The sequence below is a fragment of the Zootoca vivipara genome, chromosome 1 (assembly GCF_965207765.1).
Source record: "Zootoca vivipara chromosome 1, rZooViv2.hap1.1, whole genome shotgun sequence".
Lineage (NCBI taxonomy): Eukaryota > Metazoa > Chordata > Lepidosauria > Squamata > Lacertidae > Zootoca > Zootoca vivipara.
This window is the reverse complement of record NC_142582.1, coordinates 54,451,006-54,471,016: the sequence shown is the minus strand read 5'-3', so window position 1 is coordinate 54,471,016 and position 20,011 is coordinate 54,451,006. Positions and strand designations below refer to the sequence as shown.

General features: G+C 45.2%; 1 protein-coding gene across 6 annotated transcripts; it reads right to left on the bottom strand.

Moving 5' to 3' along the window:
* Positions 1–1,976: 1,976 nt before the first annotated feature.
* LOC118089452 (membrane-spanning 4-domains subfamily A member 8-like) lies at positions 1,977–19,839 on the bottom strand. Of its 6 annotated transcripts, none has more exons than XM_088664636.1 (8): positions 19,681–19,787; positions 17,126–17,289; positions 12,988–13,194; positions 12,380–12,499; positions 9,888–9,944; positions 7,116–7,247; positions 4,887–5,000; positions 1,977–2,237 (listed from the first exon to the last, which is right to left on the bottom strand). In XM_088664636.1, exons 3-8 carry the CDS (start codon positions 13,189–13,191, stop codon positions 2,106–2,108), a joined length of 759 nt encoding a protein of 252 aa, XP_088520762.1. In that variant the 5' UTR covers positions 13,192–13,194; positions 17,126–17,289; positions 19,681–19,787; the 3' UTR covers positions 1,977–2,105. The 6 variants fall into 6 exon arrangements, with proteins under 6 accessions (XP_088520762.1, XP_088520754.1, XP_088520744.1 ...); XM_088664628.1 differs by lacking the exon at positions 17,126–17,289 and adding an exon at positions 14,568–14,860 and having other exon boundaries at positions 19,681–19,755; XM_088664618.1 differs by having other exon boundaries at positions 17,126–17,165; positions 19,681–19,753.
* Between the last annotated feature and the right edge of the window lie 172 nt (positions 19,840–20,011).

Here is a 20,011-nt window from a genome sequence, read left to right as displayed (position 1 = left end):
ATCACATACACAGCCCAACAAGATAACGACAAAAACCCACCAACAGCATACAAATCCATATGGTTAACCTGACCCACAACACTCACCCCCTTGCTCACAAACAAAACAAAGACCACCACAGCTAACCACAAAGGAACAACCATATCCTAGGCCAACCCCAGCATCTCTCACCAACAAAGGAAAACAAGCGAACAACAGAGAACCTATGCAAATGTCGCTGACAAGAAAAAACCCACCCCACCCACCCTCCCCCCACCCACTATCCTTCCCCTCCCCTCACCAATGTCTCAACAAACAAAACTGAAATTGTAACAATCTTAAGAGAGACATTGCTCTCATCTCTGTAAACCAAGAAAATCCTTAATAAAAATGATTTAAAAATAAAAAAAAAATAAAAAAAAACAGGAGGTAGGGAACAAAGGGTGCTGGAAAATTCCTTCCTCAGACGATCGACTCCATTTTGGCTGTTCTTTTCCTTTGTTCTTTGACTCAATCACAAATCCATTCTTAATTCCAATTTAAATAGTACTACCACGTTTTCAATCAATTTTTACTGTTCACAGCAATGCAATAAATCCACCCGGTCTTTTGACAGTTTGACAGCTTTTGACAGCTGTCAAAGCGCTCTTCCCCTTAATAATGCTGTACCTCAAGGGGTGCTGGACTCGGGAGCTGAGATGGTTCGAAAAGATCTTTTTTTCCTCTCGGGTCCACAGTCCCAAATACTTTTTCGTCGTTCGGCTTAGGTTTATTTAAAGCGCCTCCCAGTTTTCCATTAGGAAGAGACCGACTTCCGTTTCTTTAAAGTCTCTCCTATTTTTCCAATTAATGAATTTAAAGTCCAAATCAAAATTCCACTTACTTCATGGAAACCTTTAATTTTATTTGGAAGAATCCGCCGCTTGCCGGGTCAGGACTCGGAGCTTCGCTTCTCGGAGGTAAGATATAGCCCAAAATGGCTCCCGCGGTTCCACCCCGCCGGCTCTCGATCGCTCTATTGAGCTCTCGGGCAGCGGGGGATCCGCAAAACGGAGCAGCCGCTGGGCGCGTGAGTCACCGGGACTCTCTACCCGGTGCTTTTACGGGGAGTCCGCTCGCTCTGCGGACTTCCCCCCCCCTCCGCGAGGCCAGGGACTTCGGCACGCGAAGTCCCTGCGTCCTTCTCTCCGCCGCGACAGACCGGAAGTCCTAAAACCCAACTCCTTCAGACTTGGTTTCTAGATCCTTTATCATGTTGGTCACCCTCTTTTGCACATGTTCCAGCGTGCCAATATCCTTCTTAAAATGTGGTGCCCAGAACTGGACACAGTGCTCCACTTGGTGTCTGACCAAGGCAGAATGGAGTGGTACTACTATTCCCCTTGATGTGGACATTATACTGCTGTTGATGCAGCCTAGAATTGCACTAGCCCTTTTTTTTGTTGTTGCTGTATCACACTGTTGACTAGGTTTTGATCTACTAAGACCCCTAGACCCTTTATTTCAATATATGATTGCAGTGGCAAGACTTTTATATGAACTGAGATGGAAAAACTCATAATTACCAACAACAGAGGAGTAGTTATTAAAATTATTGAACTTAGTTGAGAGTGCAAAATTGACATGTTTAATCAGAGAAAAGTCATTGTTAACATATACTAACGACTGGAAATCTCTTATAGAATTTTTGCATGAAAAAGAAAATGAATAAATGACATTTGGGTTTGAGAACTGAATATAATGTTGGTTTATAGAAGGTAGTTTTGACGGGTGTTATATTGGAGTGGATGAGCTGATATATAGCTGATAGATTAAGAATCAGAAGTTCTTCATTTTCTTAACTTTATTTTTTCTCTTTTAATCCCTTTTCTATCTCTCTTTCTCCCCCCCCCTTCCCCACTCTTCTTTTCCTTTGGGTTTGTGCTTTCATCAACATTTTAGTTTTGATTTTTTTAAAAAGATATTTTAAAAAGATTTTTGATTTTTTGTCAAAAATATATCTTTCTAAATTCTAGTAAAATTTTATTTAAAATGATTACATGTGCCAAAAAAGTCAGAAAAGCAAATGAGTGTTAATTTTACTCCTTTAGCAGCATCTCCCAAATACAACTTCTCCCTTGGATTCTTCACTCATTCTTGGGAAAAGAATCCACAGTACTGTAAGCTGGAGGGGGAGCAGTAGCTGGAGGAGGAGGAGGAGGAACACAATTGCCTTCAGCGGGAGCCGCATCAACAGTGTAGGGAACATAAACCATTGCCTGTAAAACCGAAGAATAATTCATCAGAAGAAGACATGTATCACCATTGTCATAATCACCATCCTGGCAGCATTCAGGGGCTGCCACCACTCTGGTCATCATCAAGGAGGAGGGCGAGACCATCACAGAAGGGGCAGGGCCAGTGAGCAATTCTGATTGTGTGAGCATCAGTGTTAAAATATCGGGAAAGGGCTGGTGCTGGCAGATTACCAATTTGCAACTGCACTTCCTGCTCTGCAGTTCTCCAAATCCTTGGGTTTTGCTCTAAAAGTTGCATGACAGCTAAATCCTGCCTAGGCAAACTGGGACAAGGAATGAAGCCTTTGTCCCCATATTCTACTACTGCATAGTGCACTGCTGCATGTTGGTGCAATGTGAACAATGGGTTTAATTGCACAGTGCTTGGGCTCATGTCTTGAGCACATCCCCCACGTCTGGATGTTCTGAGATAAGGGTGCCAGATTTCGGCAAGATCTTACCAGGAGTCAGCGCTGACGCAAGCGTTTTGCAGGTGCCACTGCTGGTGCTTTGTGGCCACCCCCATGCCATGCAGGCAAGAGAGGGATGGTGCTGTTGGGGTGGCGGGGGGCAAGGGGGTAAATGAACACAAAAATGTCTGGGACTTCCTTCTTTAAAAAGATTCCTGCCCTCAAGGCAGTAGTTTGATCATTCACTCTCTGCCGAGTTTAGAGATAAACTGGGCAATGCCTTCTTTGCCTCAGTCTTCTCCAAGAAAGAAAAAAACGCCCGACCTGAAGAATATGGAGCAGATGATTCAGCAGGGGAAACACAGCCCAGAATAAGTAAGGAGGTAGTACAAGAATACTTGGCTAGTTTAGATGTATTCAAGTCTCCAGGGCCAGATGAACTACATCCAAGAGTATTAAAAGAACTGGCAGAGGTGATTTCAGAACCACTGGCAATAATCTTTGAAAATTCCTGGAGAACAGGCGAAGTTCCAGCAGACTGGAGGAGGGCAAATGTTGTCCCTATTTTCAAAAAGGGGAAAAGAGAGGACCCAAACAATTACCGCCCAGTCAGCCTGACATCAATACCAGGAAAGATTCTAGAGCAGATCATTAAGCAAACAGTCTGTGAGCACCTAGAAAGAAACTCTGTGATCACTAAAAGTCAGCATGGGTTCCTGAAAAATAAGTCATGTCAGACTAATCTGATCTCATTTTTTGACAGAATTACAAGCCTGGTAGATGAAGGGAACGCTGTGGATGTAGCCTATCTTGATTTCAGCAAGGCCTTTGACAAAGTGCCCCATGGTATTCTTGTAAAGAAGCTGGTAAAATGTGGGCTAGACAATGCTACCATTCAGTGGATTTGTAGCTGGCTTACTGACCGAACCCACAGGGTGCTCATCAATGGCTCCTCCTCATCCTGGAGAGTAGTGACTAGTGGGGTGCCACAGGGTTCTGTCTTGGGCCCAGTCTTGTTCAACATCTTTATCAATGACTTGGATGATGGGCTTGAGGGAATCCTGAGCAAGTTTGCAGATGACACCAAATTGGGAGGGGTGGCTAACACCCCAGAGGACAGGATCACACTTCAGAATGACCTTAACAGATTAGACAACTGGGCCAAAGCAAACAAGATGAATTTTAACAAGGAGAAATGTAAAGTACTACACTTGGGCAAAAAAAATGAAAGGCACAAATACAGGATGGGAGACACCTGGCTTGAGAGCAGTACATGTGAAAAGGATCTAGGAGTTTTGGTTGACCACAAACTTGACATGAGTCAGCAGTGTGATGCAGCAGCTAAAAAAGCCAATGCAATTCTGGGCTGCATCAATAGGAGTATAGCATCTAGATCAAGGGAAGTAATAGTACCACTGTATTCTGCTCTGGTCAGACCTCACCTGGAGTATTGTGTCCAGTTCTGGGCACCACAGTTCAAGAAGGATACTGATAAGCTGGAACGTGTCCAGAAGAGGGCAACCAAAATGGTCAAAGGCCTGGAAACGATGCCTTATGAGGAACGGCTTAGGGAGCTGGGTATGTTTAGCCTGGAGAAGAGAAGGTTAAGGGGTGATATGATAACCATGTTCAAATATATAAAAGGATGTCATATAGAGGAGGGAGAACGGTTGTTTTCTGCTGCTCCAGAGAAGCGGACACGGAGCAACGGATTCAAACTACAAGAAAGAAAATTCCACCTAAACATTAGGAAGAACTTCCTGACAGTAAGAGCTGTTCGGCAGTGGAATTTGCTGCCAAGGAGTGTGGTGGAGTCTCCTTCTTTGGAGGTCTTTAAGCAGAGGCTTGACAGCCATCTGTCAGGAATGCTTTGATTGTGTTTCCTGCTTGGCAGGGGGTTGGACTGGATGGCCCTTGTGGTCTCTTCCAACTCTATGATTCTATGATTCTATGATTCTATGATTCTATGGGTTATTTGTTTGGGGTTCGTATTTCCTCTTAAAGAGTGTTTATGATCAACACTGGATTCACAGCACTAGACTCCAGGTATGAACATCTATCTGTGCAAGAGAGAAGTCCTCAGTAAACCGGGTGTAATTTTTCTTCGTTGTATTGTTTCATGTGTTCAAGGAAAATATTCCACACACTTTAACACTTATAATCCTCTCCAAACCTCTCAACAAGATCTACTTAAACTCTAAGCAAGGTATCAAATGCTTACCGGGTCATTGGAACAGCAGCTTAACTTGCACCCCAAATGTGCTAATGAGACAGCGATGCAGAACTCCAGACTGCTGAACAAGAGGAAAACAACGGCAAAACCAGTACTTAAACCCTGTGGAGCACAGAAGCGAGTAGAAAGTCATTTATCATACAGTTCTAAGTACTGTCAATTAAGTTTAGTTGCAACATTAAAAAGTGTCCTAGTCTCCACCTTCTATGTAACTTAACCTTCTGGGAATCAGCCTGTGAAAATCTGCTGGTAATGGTGACAATTTTGAATAATTTGATTAAGGCGTCTGCTTCACGTACCTCTTGAAACGTACAATTGTAAAACCAAGCATAGAGAGTAAAGTGTCATAGCTACTGGGGTTGGAGGGGTTAGCTGGTTCCCCCCCCCCCCAGGATGAAGCCTCCAAAAGGGCCCCATTAGGGGTCCCAGCCTCTGTGTGTGTGTGTGTGTGTGTGTGTGTACGGAAATGTGCTGGGTCTTTGACCCGGGTGAAATAAAGCCTAGTTTCGCCCCTGGTGAATTTGAACCTGGGCAGAGACCCTCATAGCATGCTTGTGTTTTGCAGCATCCCAAAGCAGGGCTACCAACCCAGGATTGACACTGTTTGGTAGGCAGTGGAACCTGGAATGCCCTCACACAACTCAGAGTCATTTGAGCCTCATTTAAAGTCTCTAATATGGGATATCTGCAAAAGAACAACCCTGTGCACATTCTCGTTAGACAAAGGAACAGCCAGTTTAAATGACTGCTTAGTGGAAAGATGTTTGCACAGCTAAGTAGCAAGCACAGAGCAGTAATAATAGTAGCACTAATAAACCTTCACTGGAGGTTTTTAAACAGAGGTGATGGATACTTTAGTTGAGATTCCCGCATCGCAGGGGGTTGGACTAGATGACTCTCAGGGTCCCTTCCAACTCTGCGATTCTGTGATTCTGAGGCTAAATTGAAGAACTTAATTTAAAAGCAAAATCACTGAGTGTGCTGATCTCAAGAGTCTGGTAGCCTGCCTCCCCATAGCCACAAAAATTCTAGAGTGCTGTGCAAATGAGGTAGAATGAAAGAAGCCTCTGTTGTGTGGGCAGAATTTCTTCGAGCAATTGGAGGATAGTTTTCAACAAAGCACTAATAATTGCTGTAAAAGGCCACACTGACTACCAGTTCCAAAAGCTGCCTTTAACTAGAATTCTAGAAAATCTGCCACCCCAAAACTTCGAAGGTAAAAAAATGTTTTTAAAAGCCCAGTAAAACAGCACCAATAAAAACTTTAAATAAGGCATATCGTTCCAAATGGCACGCAAAATCAGAGTCTGTGACCAAGGGCCACATTGTCCACAGGCTAAAGCATGTAACTCCATCTACATGATGGAGGAGGCTTTAAAGTAGCAGAACTGATGCCTAGTGGGTATTCATCTGTTTTTGAAAGAGAACAAACTGTAGAAAGCTATGGAGAAAGAACAGCTTAAGGCCAAATGGTAAAGCATTTCTGTCCAGACTTCAGAGTCTTCCAGAATGCTGGGTTTCCAAAGCTACAAACCAAAATACAAAGAAGGGACCTGGGTGGGTAGGAGAACCATGTGGACAGCTTCAACTTTGCTTGCTATTTTCACTGCTGAAGAGGCAAGCTACCTTTTAAACTAAATAGTGGCTAGTCTCTTTAGCAGTGAGAAGTGATGTGTTGAAAACAGAAAGCAAAACTGATGGTGGTTGGGATTTCTCCCTCTTTCTGGATCCTGCCCATAAAAGACATCAAACTGAATCATTGCAGTCATGGGAGGGCTTCTGTGAGTACAACAGAACATCTCCCTCTTCTTCTTCCTCTCACCCCACACCTGCAGATTTGGAGGTGGGGGGGCACATAGGGAGAGGAGACGAAGGGAAAGTTCCGTTGGGTTCACATAAATTGTTTCTCACATACTGTGGTACCTCGACTTCCGAAGGCGATCCGTTCCGCAGCGCTGTCCGGAAGTCGAAACCTTCGGATGTCGAAGCGTCCATTCTGCGCATGCGTAAAGCGCTATTTTGTGCTTTGCGCATGCGCAGACCGCACACACCGCTTCTGCGCAGGCGCAGAACGTGCACGTGGTGAAAATACTTTCGCGTTTGCGGACTTCGGAAGTTGAAACCTTTGGAAATCGAGGCATTCGGAAGTCGAGGTACCACTGTACACAGATTAGTTGGATACAGTCCAAAGTTCTGTATGGCGTTCTTTCCACTTACCTTTGCCCAATAATATTCGTAATCATATGAACGAAAAGAAAAAGGACCTACAGACAGCTCTACCAAATACAGAATGATGCCAACTAATGCCATTACAGCACTTGTGATATTCATTCCTACGCTGCATCGCACCTGAAAGAAACAAAGAATGTCATTTGTAGGCTACTAAAAATACAAAGCAAGCATAGTGTTACACGCCACCCCAGTCTCCAAGTGGTACGAGATTCCTGGGGTTCAGGCGGTTTACCTGAAACACCTGGGTTCGTGTTTCATTTAGAAATGAGTCACAGCGGAGACTGTGATGTCTTTATGATATGTGGTTTAATTATACATACAGATGTACAACCTGAGCCTGCAATGGAGAAGCTTCTAGGATTACCCTCCAAAATAATCCCATAGTACCACCTTGGATTCACACTGACATAGTGCTCTGACTCCCCATCTCTTCAGCTTGCTGTGTTTGCAAAATACAACTATTTTCCCTCCTGCTTACAACATGGAAAATGCAATCCTCCCAAAAACTGCTCTCCCAAGGCTTTGTCTTTCTACTCACCAAGCTCAGGGAGGGTGAAATATATTCGGAGTCGAGAGTGAATTTCATGCTCTTTATTCAGCTCATAGTCATCAAGGAGAAGAAGAGAAGAAGAATGGCTCTTTTCCCAAAACCATCTGCTTATATACATTATTTACACAATGGGCCTTGCATGATTGGCTACCTCAGGGCTACACCTGTGGGCCAATCAGGTTGTGGATTGACTTCTGCCTGCAGCCTGATTGCCTGCTCCTACAGGCCAATCAGGTTGCAGATTCACTTCTACCAGCCGCCTGATTGGCTGCTCCTACAGGCCAATCAGGTTGCGGATTCACTTTCACCTGGAGCTGGATTGGGTAGCTCCTGCGGACCAATCAGACTGCTGATTCTGAATCCTTTTGTTCTAGGATTCAGCTCAGTACATAACACGAGGGGCTTTCCCTATTTGCCTGCTGGTACAGAATCTCTGCTTCGTTACTGGCCTGTCTACCTGTCCTTCCCTTCCTCCCCGCCCCCACTTGATGGTTTCTGGTCAGGGAAAAACTGGTTTGGCTTGTTTTTTAGCACTTTCCTACGCATTTCAATATTCTAAGCAGTGATAAAACGTTAACATTTACTAACCCCAAGTATGAGAAGAGGAGCCCAGGTACCCCACAGACCCATAACACAAGGTTACCTTAAAGTTAAGTTATCTGATAAGAACATGAAGCTGCCCAGCTTGACTCTTCTGTGAGAGAGTTTCTAGTAGTTCTGGCAATATTTTGAATTAAGGTAACCTCCATAAAATAATTTCATGTTAGTTACTGAGCTCCTTCAAATCATGTCATTTTTGTTGTATACATGATACATATATACAACAACATCTTACTATGCACTGTTCTACCCATTTTGATGATTGAAGGAAAGTAGTTGTTCAGGAATGTTCGTCTATTGAGTTCTTAATATAAATTAAATGTCAACACAATTCCTGTGTTGAATCTTTGGGGGAGGAGGGGTAGGCAGTATTTCCCTTATGGAAAAATAATTTTTAGTTTGTTGAGCAATCAGCCTTCACAAACCTGGCACCCTCCTAATGTTTTCAGACTCCAACTCCCATCAGCCTCAGCAACTAGGCCAAGTTCTGTTGTGTTTGGAAGTAGTTGTTTCATGCCTGCTGCGGGTCATTCCGATTTGATTTATTCTTCGTGTTAGCATCCGATTAGTGAAATCCAAACCTGTTTTGCCCCCATGGCCTATAGTGGGGAATCTCAAAATTGTTATATATATATATATATTGCTTTTCGCATAAATGGATAGAATTTGCATATGCCAGTGAGGATTATCAGAAGGGGCACAGCGAATGTATAATTCTTTGCTAGAGTCCTGAAAGAAGGGCAACAGGTCCAGCTGGCAGACCCAAGTCTTCCTCTGCATTTTCCATTGGTCAAAAAGGGTCCTCATTTCAGACCAAGGCTGGGCTGGTCAAGGTGGATGTTTATGGAAACAGATGGTGGGACTTGATGGAGGCTCCTTGTTCCAGAACTTGGGCTTGAAGCATGGGCGTACCCAGGATCAAAACTAGGGGGGGCAAGGGGAGGGGCCAAGGCACGGAAGGGGAGGGGCCACAAAGTGGGCGGGAACGGCGAACCCGCGCTCCGCCGGGCTGTGCCCCTCCCTAGAAGCAGGGCTGGTGGGCGGAGGCGGAGCCCAGCCCAGCGGAGCGCGAGTTCAGCGTTCCCGCCCGCCGCGCCGTGCTCTCTGGTTCCCCGCCGCGCTTGGCCTTGCCAGAGGGCGCGACGGGGAGCTGGAGGGAGGGCGCAGCGCGGCGGGCGGGAACGACGAACTCGCGCTCCGCCGGGCTGTGCCCCTCCCTATAAGCAGGGCTGGTGGGCGGAGGCGGATCCCAGCCCAGCGGAGCGCGAGTTCGGCGTTCCCGCCCACCGCGCCGCGCTCCCTGGTTCCCCGCCGCGCTTGGCCTTGCCTGAGGGCGCGCCGGGGAGCTGGAGGGAGGGTGCGGCGTGGCGCGGCGGGAATGGCGAACTCGCGCTCCGCCGGGCTGTGCTCCGCCTCTGCCCACCAGCCCTGCTTCTAGAGTAGGGCAGCTGCCCTAACTTGCCCCGTGGTGGGTACGCCCTTGGCTTGAAGATCTACAGGGGAAGCTGTCAATATGGCCTTGGATTTGTAATAAGAAGGAAGCATGTTAACTGGCATTTCCAGGATCACAGAACAGATTAAAACTGCCACATTTCTTTCTCTCTTACCAGACAGCGAGTTGCATGTTTCTCAGCTGACACCGACAGGGATCCAGAAATAATGAACTGCACAAAACAAGGGAAAAGATGCATTTGACGCATTTAAATTTTCAAAAACAGGCCCTCTACTATGAAAAACTGGGTTAAATCAGATAACAGAACTTTTTCTCTCTTGAAGTTCACAAGTTTATCCTTCTAGGAAGAGAAGCATTATGTCATATTAGAAGCACATATATGGATAATTAAAGGTAAAGGTACATCTGACCATTAGGTCCAGTCACGGACGACTCTGGGGTTGCAGCGCTCATCTCGCTCTATAGGCTGAGGGAGCCGGTGTTTGTCTGCAGAAAACTTCCGGGTCATGTTGCCAGCATGACAAAGCCGCTTCTGGCGAACCAGAGCAGCGCACGGAAACACCGTTTACCTTCCCACCGGAAATACCTTCCCTATTTATCTACTTGGACTTGACGATGGATGTGCTTTCGAACTGCTAGGTGGGCAGGAGCTGGGACCGAGCAACGGGAGCTCACCCCGTCGCGGGGATTTGAACTGCCAACCAATACATATTCAAATAGTGGCCTTAATTCTGTAAGTGCTGTTCCTTGTGTAAGCAGAGTTACACCATCAACACAAAAGGGACATGGGGGACAGTATTAGCAAGCTTGGGGAAACCCAGTTTCAGAAGTGCAAAAAATATTTGAGGTGGGGTGGTAGGAAATGAAAAAAAGAAGAAAAAACTCAGAACAGCCTAGGGAGAACTGAGTCTGGTTGGCAACCTCAGAGTGCTGGCTGAAGTGGAATTCCCATGAAGGAGAGGGATGGAATGGAGAGTGCTGGAAGAGGGCATAGTTGGCAAGAGCCCTACAACTCCCAGTAGCCCTTGCCAGCATGCATAGCCAATAGCCAGGGATGATGGGAGAGCCACAGGTTAAACATCACTGGCTTACTTAATCCAAATGCTTTCTAGAAAAGATGCATTTAAGCCTGAAGACTAAAAACTATAAACTCAAGAAATGAAGCCTTTTCTACAATTATAAATCCTTATGTAGTGCGAGGGGAGTTTTGGGGAAGGATTAAACCTTGGTTCTTGCCCTGTGTAGCTTAAAGGAATGTGTGTTTGGCTCTCCTTTAAAGAGAAACGTTCCCCTTTTGGTTTTCCTTAATTGCTTGGATGTGATTTACTGCTCCGCCTGGAAGGAAGAAGATGTTATCTGGGTCCCAACGTGGATTTATAGGGTTAAATGTTAAATCCACTACAGCTGGGGTAATTTGGGTCCTGGGTTGTAAAAGAGCAGTCAATTGTAATTAGTCTGTTGGTCCCGGATGTATGTTATCTCAGACCTGGGAAATTAGGGAGAGATTCGTACCCCAGGGCTTTTGTGAATTAACATTCTCACAGCTGCAGTACATTGTTTTGATATGGGGAATTAGGAGATAGGTCTTTAACCATTGGATCTTGGCTGATTAAAGAATCCCTTCGATTGGTTTAAGATCACAATACCTTGTGGGATCAAAGAGGATCTATACAGTGGTACCTCGGTTTGCGACCGCAATCCGTTCTGCGGAGGCGGTCGCTCCCCAAATTGGTCGCTTGCCAAAGGCATGCTTCTGTGCGAAGTGCCGATAGAGCGCTTCTGTGCACGCGTGCGCTGCACAGATCACTTCTGCGCATCAGAGTGCTGCGGAACCCGGATGTAAACACTTCCAGGTCTGCGGTGGTCGGAAACCGAAGCGGTCACTCCCTGAGGCGGTCGCAAACCAAGGTTTGACTGTACTCCGCATCTAGAGATGCAAATGCTGTCCTTTGGCAACCTTTGTCGGATGCTAATGTCTGTCGTTGAGAGAATTACTGGAAGACTGCCAGGGTGTTAGCCATGCCCCTTGCTGGAGGGCAGGGACCTGATGGAAAGACTCTTTGATTTAATACTAAAGTGACCTTTTAGGAGTGAGTACATTAGCTAGCGATATTAAACAATGTTTTTATTTTAATTTGTATGCTTTGTAAGAAACGTGTACCCTTTTTACGGTATAAGTATTTTGTTTTACAATAAATACTGAAAAGTATTTCTTGCTTTGCCTTAATTGCCTTTGAATGAGTGAAGCTGAGTCCAGAGCCGGAACATTTGGCCTCTACTAGATATTTTGTTGTTAATTGGGTTTACAATTTGTGAGCCAAGTCGTGCAACCCAGATAAGGGTGGAAGTAGACTCCCTAAAATTTCTATGGGGTTGTACGGGCGGGGAGTGCTGGCAGCCTGTTGGTAGTTGTATTGCCAAGCTCTAGGACAGCCCCGGCTTGAGGAGCTTCTAAGAACCCCTACACCTTAAAATGAGTAGGGTGCACTTTGGGGAAAGCCTTCTTAATGACACAACTATTCTGTTACCAGTCGCCCATTCTCCACACGCAAGGAGGGATTTAGATGCAGATCAGCAAAGTCTAAATTCAAAATCGTAGGCACTGATACACGCTGTCGCTCAAAAAGTAAATGACATTCTGCTTACAAACAGTCCACCCCAGAATGGGTAACCTCCAACAGTAGCAAGAGTCAATAACCAGGTACAAAGAACAGCCGAGACACTTCCAAAGCCAATGTGTATCAAACCAATTAAGATCTGGATGGCCTGTAGGAACAAAATGCACAAAACGGCATATCAGTTTCCCTTGGGTAAATTCAAAACTGAAACACATTATCCCCACCTGATGATCCTCACCCAGTTCCCCACTGCACCTGCTAGTAAACTGAACTCTGCTCCCTCTCCATGCAAGTAGTAGGGCATAGCATACCCCCCTGCACATTTAACAAGCCATTTCCTTTACTATAGCGCATTTCTGTATGTCATTTTAATTAATATATGCATTTGTAGACACCTGTTCCCCTAACATGTGTACATTTCTTTGGCTGGAGAACTGTATCACAAAATTCAGAGAACTGCATTTTAGTCTGGATATTGTTTTGGGGAGTACAAATTTGGTTGGTTTCCAGGGAAAATGCAAACCAAACTGGTTTTCTCCCTCACCGCCCCCTCTGCCAGGGAGCAACAGTGCAATCATATGCAATATTCATTTAATTCATTGGACCTCTACGTTGGCAGATCTCAAATACACTTACCCCCAGAGTCTTGGCCTCCATTTTGACAAGTTTCTTCATCCACCCTGCTTGAGGTTGATTGTTGGGGCTTGGAACCTGCTGGCTTACATATTGTATGTATTGAAACGTCCCTGGTGGTAGGGTAACAGCACCAAGGGCCCCCTGGCCTGCTTGGCTAACACTGGCATTAGTTTGGGGAATCAGCACCACGGTTGTATTAGCCATTATCTGCAAAAAAAAAACACACACCAAAGAAACAATTTTTTAAAAATAACCACTCAGATTTGGGCAAATGTTACAAATCCCCTCCTGCTGCCACTGCTTCCCAAACACACCCAAACACAGACTCATACATGATGTACAGTGGTACCTCGACTTACGAACGACTTGACAACCGAATTTTTCGACTTACGAATGGGGCAAATGGCTGCATGCTTACGAATTTCTCGACATCCGAACGGAAACCGCGGCGGTTTTAGATAGGGTTTTTTTGACTTACGAATTTTTAGATGGGGTTGCTTCGACATACGAATTTTTCCGTTTCCAATGCATTCCTATGGGAAATTGCGTTCCCAATGGCGCTTTCGACTTACGAATTTTTCTACCTACGAAGGTGCCTTTGGAACGGATTAAATTTGTAAGTCGAGGCACCACTGTATACTAAAACTTCAGCTGCTACCAGTGGATTGGCTCATGGGGATAAAGTCAGCAGGGCAATTGTTTGTGAGCAAAGCCTGTGCTGGCTATTTGCACTTAAGAAGGAAGTTCCTAGCCAAAAGGAGATTTAAAAAACAGTTTCCCTCTTTAAGCCCGAGAAATACATACATATATACTGTACCTCAAACGTGAAGGAAGCCAAGCCTCCTAACAGTAGCAGATGGCATGGCGTGGGGTGGGGTGGGGTGACAGCCGACAGCCAAGTTGCTACCAGGGAGAGGAGGAGGGGCACTCATTTACACCCCTGCTCACACCCTACAAACTCATGACAATATCATTAAGGACAACATCTTTTGTCTTTTTGATGTTTGAGAGGGTTATGGTATTGAACCGCAGGGACTTGGCTGTCTCCACCTCACCATGCTGTTCACCGCTGCGTCCCAAGGCAGAGACTACAACAAATCATTTTGTCTGAAACTAAGGAACAGCCGCAACAAACTACGGGCGCAGGCCTTCCTTATTCTTCAGCCTTCTCTAAAGTGTCCTAGTTTCATTTTGCATGCCATGCCATATAAGGCATTGCCTCTCCCTTGCCTTTAACATGGGTTTCGAAGACATTCACTATAGTAACACTGCAGAATGATTTCAAAAAGTTTCATAAAGTGGCAACCAAGTTAATTCTCAGGATTGGGGGGCAAGGAGGTACTATGCAGATGTTTACATAGGGTTAAAGATCTGCTCTTGACTACACTCAAGGTTCAATTTGTCAAGAGGGGGGAAGTGTACTTTAATATACGGATGAGATCCAGCCTGGAGACTCGAACTGACCATGCTTCACCTTGACTCATTCATCCCAAAATTCAGCGACTTCCCTATTGACGATAAGGTGGAAATCTACAAATCAACCAGTACAGTATATAGCAATTAGAGAAGTGGTCCTTTACCTTTTCTTGGGGGGTGGTGGTGGTGTCACAGACCTCTTTGAGAAGCTGACGGAAGCTAGGCGCCCCCCCCAATGCAGATAAACACACACACAAAAATTTGCATGCAATTTATTTGATTGGGTTGGATTTTTCTTGGATTTTTCTTATGTCCAGTTCACAGTCTTCCAACGCTCATCAATGCACCTCATCATGTTCAAATCCCCACTCAGCCTTGAAGCTCCCTAGGTGACCTAGGGACATTCTTTCTCTCAGCCTTGTTGTACAACGGGAAGGAGGAGAACCACCTTCTGTACCTTGGACAAAAGGTGGTATGCAAATGTAACAAACACCTACAATATATATTTTTTTAAATGCTTTTGTGGGTACAATAGCCACTTTTGAGGGAATAATGTCTGCCAAGTGTCACACAAATAGGTGTAGAGATGGGAGGGAATTGTGAAAAACGCCTTTAGTTTGCCTTAAAAAGGGGGGGTTATGCTCTCTTTCCCACCCCTGGGGGGTCTTGCACGGTGTTTGTTTTGTATGTATCGTGTTGCGCACATGTTCACACATAGTGTTGCTGTTGTTACTAAACACTCCTGTAAAAAAACACCCCTGGTTTCAAAGCCCTCGCAGCCCCAGCTCCCTAATCATTGGGGTTTATTTTAAGAGAAGCTGGGGGGTGAGCTATGCTTCACTCTTCCTCACAAATCAGAGCAGGCAGGAATATCAGTGGGCACCTACCACTGGACCAGATGTCCTCCTCCTGGACTATTCTATCTCCTGCGTCTGCTTGGCTGCGGGACCCAGAGGTCCCCAAGCCGGCCATTGCCACTGGTGTACTGTCTGGTGGAGCAGGTAGAGGAGGTGCCCTGATCCTGCTGCTCAGCCCAATGGCAGGTTGCCTGGGAACACCTGCCTTGCCCAACAGACGATGTGAATCCAAGTGAAGGATCAGGGGGGCGGTGAATTGCAAGGGGGCAGAGCTTGATTCAGGATATGGAAACACAGGACGTACATGAAACCCGTTATTTGCAGTACTCTAGATAATTCTGGAACCGCAGACTGTGCCAGACAAACATGAAGAGCAGAGAACAGTTCCTGCTAGGTTCCTTTTGGGTTGTGCACCAACAGGGCTTTTTTTTCTAGCCAGAACTCAATGAAACTCTGTTCCGGCACCTCTCAGGTGGGCGCCATTGCCATTATAAGAGAACAAGGAGACGTTCATCGTGAGTTCCAGCACCTCTTTTTTCTAGGAAAATAGCACTGTATACCAACTATACCAGATTCTATTCAGGGCTTCAGAGACACGGAAGGGAAGGAGGAGTCAGCATTATTCTTGACCTAATCTAGCTCTTCTCTTGACCCATTTAAACTTTTATTAGGCATGCTGGTGCCCACACAGACCTCTAAGCATGAGGCAGGGGCATACAATAGCTTTATGTATCTTATCAGTAAAGTGTTTCTTGACCTCCCCTCCCTCCCTGTACCATGGCAGGGAAGGAAATACTGCTTTGAAAACATGGTTGTAAAGATTCGTTTCATAATTTGCATTGGCACTGTGAACTTTGATCTTAATCTTGATGGCAGTGTTGCGGTTGATGGCAGAATTGACATCCTGAAAGTTTCTAACGGGAAGAGTTTGAACAGGAAGAGACTGGATTTGTTTGTTAACTGCATTCTTCAGTTTATAATGCAGCTCTTATGAATTGTTAGGAAAGGGGCTGAGCAAGTTCCAGCTGCTTAATCCTATGCCTTTATCTCAGAATATTTTGGCGGGAACTGCTGCCTTGTATGGCACCCAGGAAAAAGGCGGGTACACTGTGTGATTTCTGTTCCTGTGGTAGATTTGAGTGTGGTTTTCTTCTGAGATTCATCCATAAGCTGCTTTGAAAGCCTTTGTGCTAAAAACCGGGATAGAAGCATTCTAAATAGTAGAACTCTAATTCTAAATATAATAATTGGAACATGTAATCCACATGGCCTAAGGATTTGTGAGCTGAGGATTATAGCTCAGCAGTCGTCCTGTATCACGAGGGGCTTGTGACGTGTCGTATAGACAGGAAACAGGAAGTAGTACCTGTTGCTATTGTGTATCTGTATATATGACATCGTCTGTTTCTGTTCTGTCTGTTGTGCTGAAGCTTCCATCCAGGATGGATCTATCTTCCCCAGGTTGGAGTTGTTTTAAGAAATAAATCTTACTTGTTTTAATGAACAAGGGAGTGAAAGTGATTTATTTCATAGGCGCTGAAAGCTGGATAAGTTTCCGCTGCTACAAACTGCAATTAAGCTGTTATCTCAACTTCAGAAGGAAGAATTCCGAGATGTTTAGAAGCAGGCTGCGCAACGGGAGCGCACTGGACAGTTATTTGCTACGCAGCTTGGACTTGGATGCAGGCAAATAGATGCCTGACAAGCGTGCTAAGCAAGGAGTTTTTGCTACGCTTCTACAACTCTGCTTAAAAGTACAGTTGTACTTTGAGAGGTGGAACTAGTGGGGGAAAGATGAAACAGTATTTTATTAAGGATGGAAGAGGGAGGGAAGGGAGGAAGAAATAGAGAGAGGGATAACTCACATTTGTGGGTGCCTCTGGGTGACACTGTGATGCTGGAACTCTGCAGCAAGAGGAAGATACCGGTACGCCTGTACAGGAGCCTTGTAAGCAGCTTTCTCTCTGCTTGATTTACAGCAGGCACTTCCAACAGGTAGATTGTGATCTAACAGTAGATCACTGGATGTCTGTGGTAGATCACTGCTAGATCATTGGCACCCCTTAAAAAAAACTCACGCAAAATTTTCCTCCTCCCTAAAAAAAGCTGAACTATGACCTGAAGCCCTAAACAAAAATAGGCCTCCCTCCCTCCTAAAAGAAGCTCAACAAGTGTGACCTAACCCCCCCAAAACAGGGCTTTCCTTCCTTAAAAAAACTCAACAGCTTTGACCTAAACCCCCCAAAAGGGGGTAGATCACTCCCAGTTTTTAACTCTGTGAGTCAATCAGAGTCTCTTGGGAGGTGGCCACTCCTGATTTACAGTATACAGATGCAGGAGGAGGGGCAGACTGGAACACCACTGCTTTTTATAAACATCACTGTGTCTATTAAAGCTACAGCCCCCCTTTTTCTTATACAGCTGTGTTCCCACCCCCACCCCAGCAAGCGGAGACCAAGCTGCTCTCACTAAAGCAAAGAGGGGGAAAGTGCTGGTTATGGTCTTTAAAATACATTAATTTTTTGCTTCTAGGGGGGCAGCTGCCCCCCTGCCCCCCTGCCTACGCCCATGCTTCCACATGCCTGATAAGCTAATGCAAACCCCCTCCACACAAATATATTTGACCAACCCTGTTAAAGAAGAAATACCCTGAACATGTGCGGTTGTATAATTTTTTTAAAAAACCACATAGTACCAGAAAGGCAACACGAATAAAATGGCATTTGATTCTGCTGCCCTGGTGCTGCATATGCTTATTTGGGAATATGCAAACCATGTTGTTGTAGGAAAGGATTGTTTATTTTAAAAGTAAAAATAGTAAAATGAACTTCTGTAACCATAGACATGCCTGGATAATAAATGTTGTTTTAAAATGAAGAAAGGGTAAATGCAGTATCCATTGGCATGCCCACAACACTCAAGGTCCTGGGTCTCTGTGCCTTGGCCTCCATAATCTGCTACTCTCCAGGTCGGGGTCCCCAAACTAAGGCCCGGGGGCCGGATGCGGCCCAATCGCCTTCTGAATCCGGCCCACGGACGGTCCGGGAATCAGCATGTTTTTACATGAGTAGAATGTGTCCTTTTATTTAAAATGCATCTCTGGGTTATTTGTGGGGCCTGCCTGGTGTTTTTACATGAGTAGAATGTGTCCTTTTATTTAAAATGCATCTCTGGGTTATTTGTGGGGCAAAGGAATTCGTTCATTCCCCCCCCCCAAAATATAGTCCGGCCCCCCACAAGGTCTGAGGGACAGTGGACTGGCCCCCTGCTGAAAAAGTTTGCTGACCCCTGCTCCAGGTGATCATGGGGGGGGGGTTGGGCCTTGGGGGAGCTGGATCTTAGCCCTGAGATTCAGCCCTACAGTTTTGTATTCCTTTCCTTTCTTTTAACCCCTAGCTAACATTACTGAAATGTTAAGAGCCTTTGTCTGAGAAAGAACCTTTGTCTTAGTAAGTGTCCCTTACCAAGAGAAAGAACCTTTGTCTCAGTAAGTGTCTCTTAGTTAGATTATGGAATGAACAAGTGACATCAGAAATGGTCTCAAACCATCTAGCTCTGGGCTTTTTCTGATGCAACAACCACTTCATATATTTAAAGTACTCTTATATCCAGTCAGAGCACATCAGAGCACAGTTCCGGCACTTCTCCGGTGACTTACTGTAAGAACTTCAAGATGAGTTCTGGCACCTATTTTTCTTGAAAAAAAGCACTGCTTATATCACTTTAATAATCATGGTTTCCTCCAAAGAGTCCTGGAAAGTATAATTTGTTAAAGGCAGGGGTGGACTTTGGTAATACGGAGCCCTGAATGAGGACAAAAATTGCCCCTTCCTCAAACAATATATCTTATTTTCACAATTATTAATTTTGGTACAGTTGTTTTTTATGGATATTCTCAGCTGGTATCCATATAAATAAAGATATTATTATTATTAATCTCCATAGCTTGGCACCCTGTGCAGGGGAACCACGCGTACCACCCTCAATTTGGAGCTGTTAAGGATGCTGAAACTTGTTAGGAAACCCTTCACAAAGCTAGAATTCCCAGCACCCTGAAGAAATTACAGTTCCCAGGGTCGGGGCGGTGGGGGTGGGGAGCCGTAACTGTTAAAGTGGTATAAGAGCATATTAATTGTATGATGTGGTTGTGGCTGCTATTCCTCTCTAAGCAGAGATGCTTGAGAGAGAGGAGGAGGAGAAGCTTGCCCAGGGCTTAATTTTCCAAAGAAAAGACTTCCACACACCGTGGCAGGGATAATTTAAAAAAGTGCCTTCTGTTCCTTGTCGGGGTTCAAGAGGGGAAAACTCTCTGCTCATGTTCAGCAGAACCATTTTATTCTTTCAAGCCTCTCCCAGTTGAGGCCTGGATCAAATCAAACACTGTCCCCAAATTGAATTAACTCTGTCCAAAAGTACTTACGTTACACTCCTTGATCTGCTCGTCCTCGTCCTTGCAGTGTGAGTCTCCAGGTATCACCAGGTAGAAATGAGAAGTGAAAGCAATAGTGTATAAAAGGGGTGTTTACACAGCACCAGACTCTGACTCATCCCCTTTCTTTCCTTTTGTCTCATTCCACTGTTGATTACTCTACAGTACTCTGGACTTTTCCCATTTCAGATATTTACCTCGCTCCTGCCAAGGAACTCCGAAATAACTTTCTGTCTTCTGTCTTGGCTTGCCTTTGTACTCTGCATTGAGACTGTCCTGCATGTGTGGTGTGTGTGTGTGATTTGTTTAATCTCAGGTGTTC

Excerpts from the sequence above, each read along its gene's own strand:
- LOC118089452 (XM_035124150.3), bottom strand. The coding sequence starts at position 13,191 with ATGGCTAATACAACCGTGGTGCTGATTCCCCAAACTAATGCCAGTGTT. Across the intron at positions 12,500-12,987 it reads TGGAGGCCAAGACTCTGGGG|GCCATCCAGATCTTAATTGG; the intron begins GTAAGTGTATTT and ends TTGTTCCTACAG. Across the intron at positions 5,001-7,115 it reads ACGAATATTATTGGGCAAAG|GGTTTAAGTACTGGTTTTGC; the intron begins GTAAGTGGAAAG and ends TGTGCTCCACAG.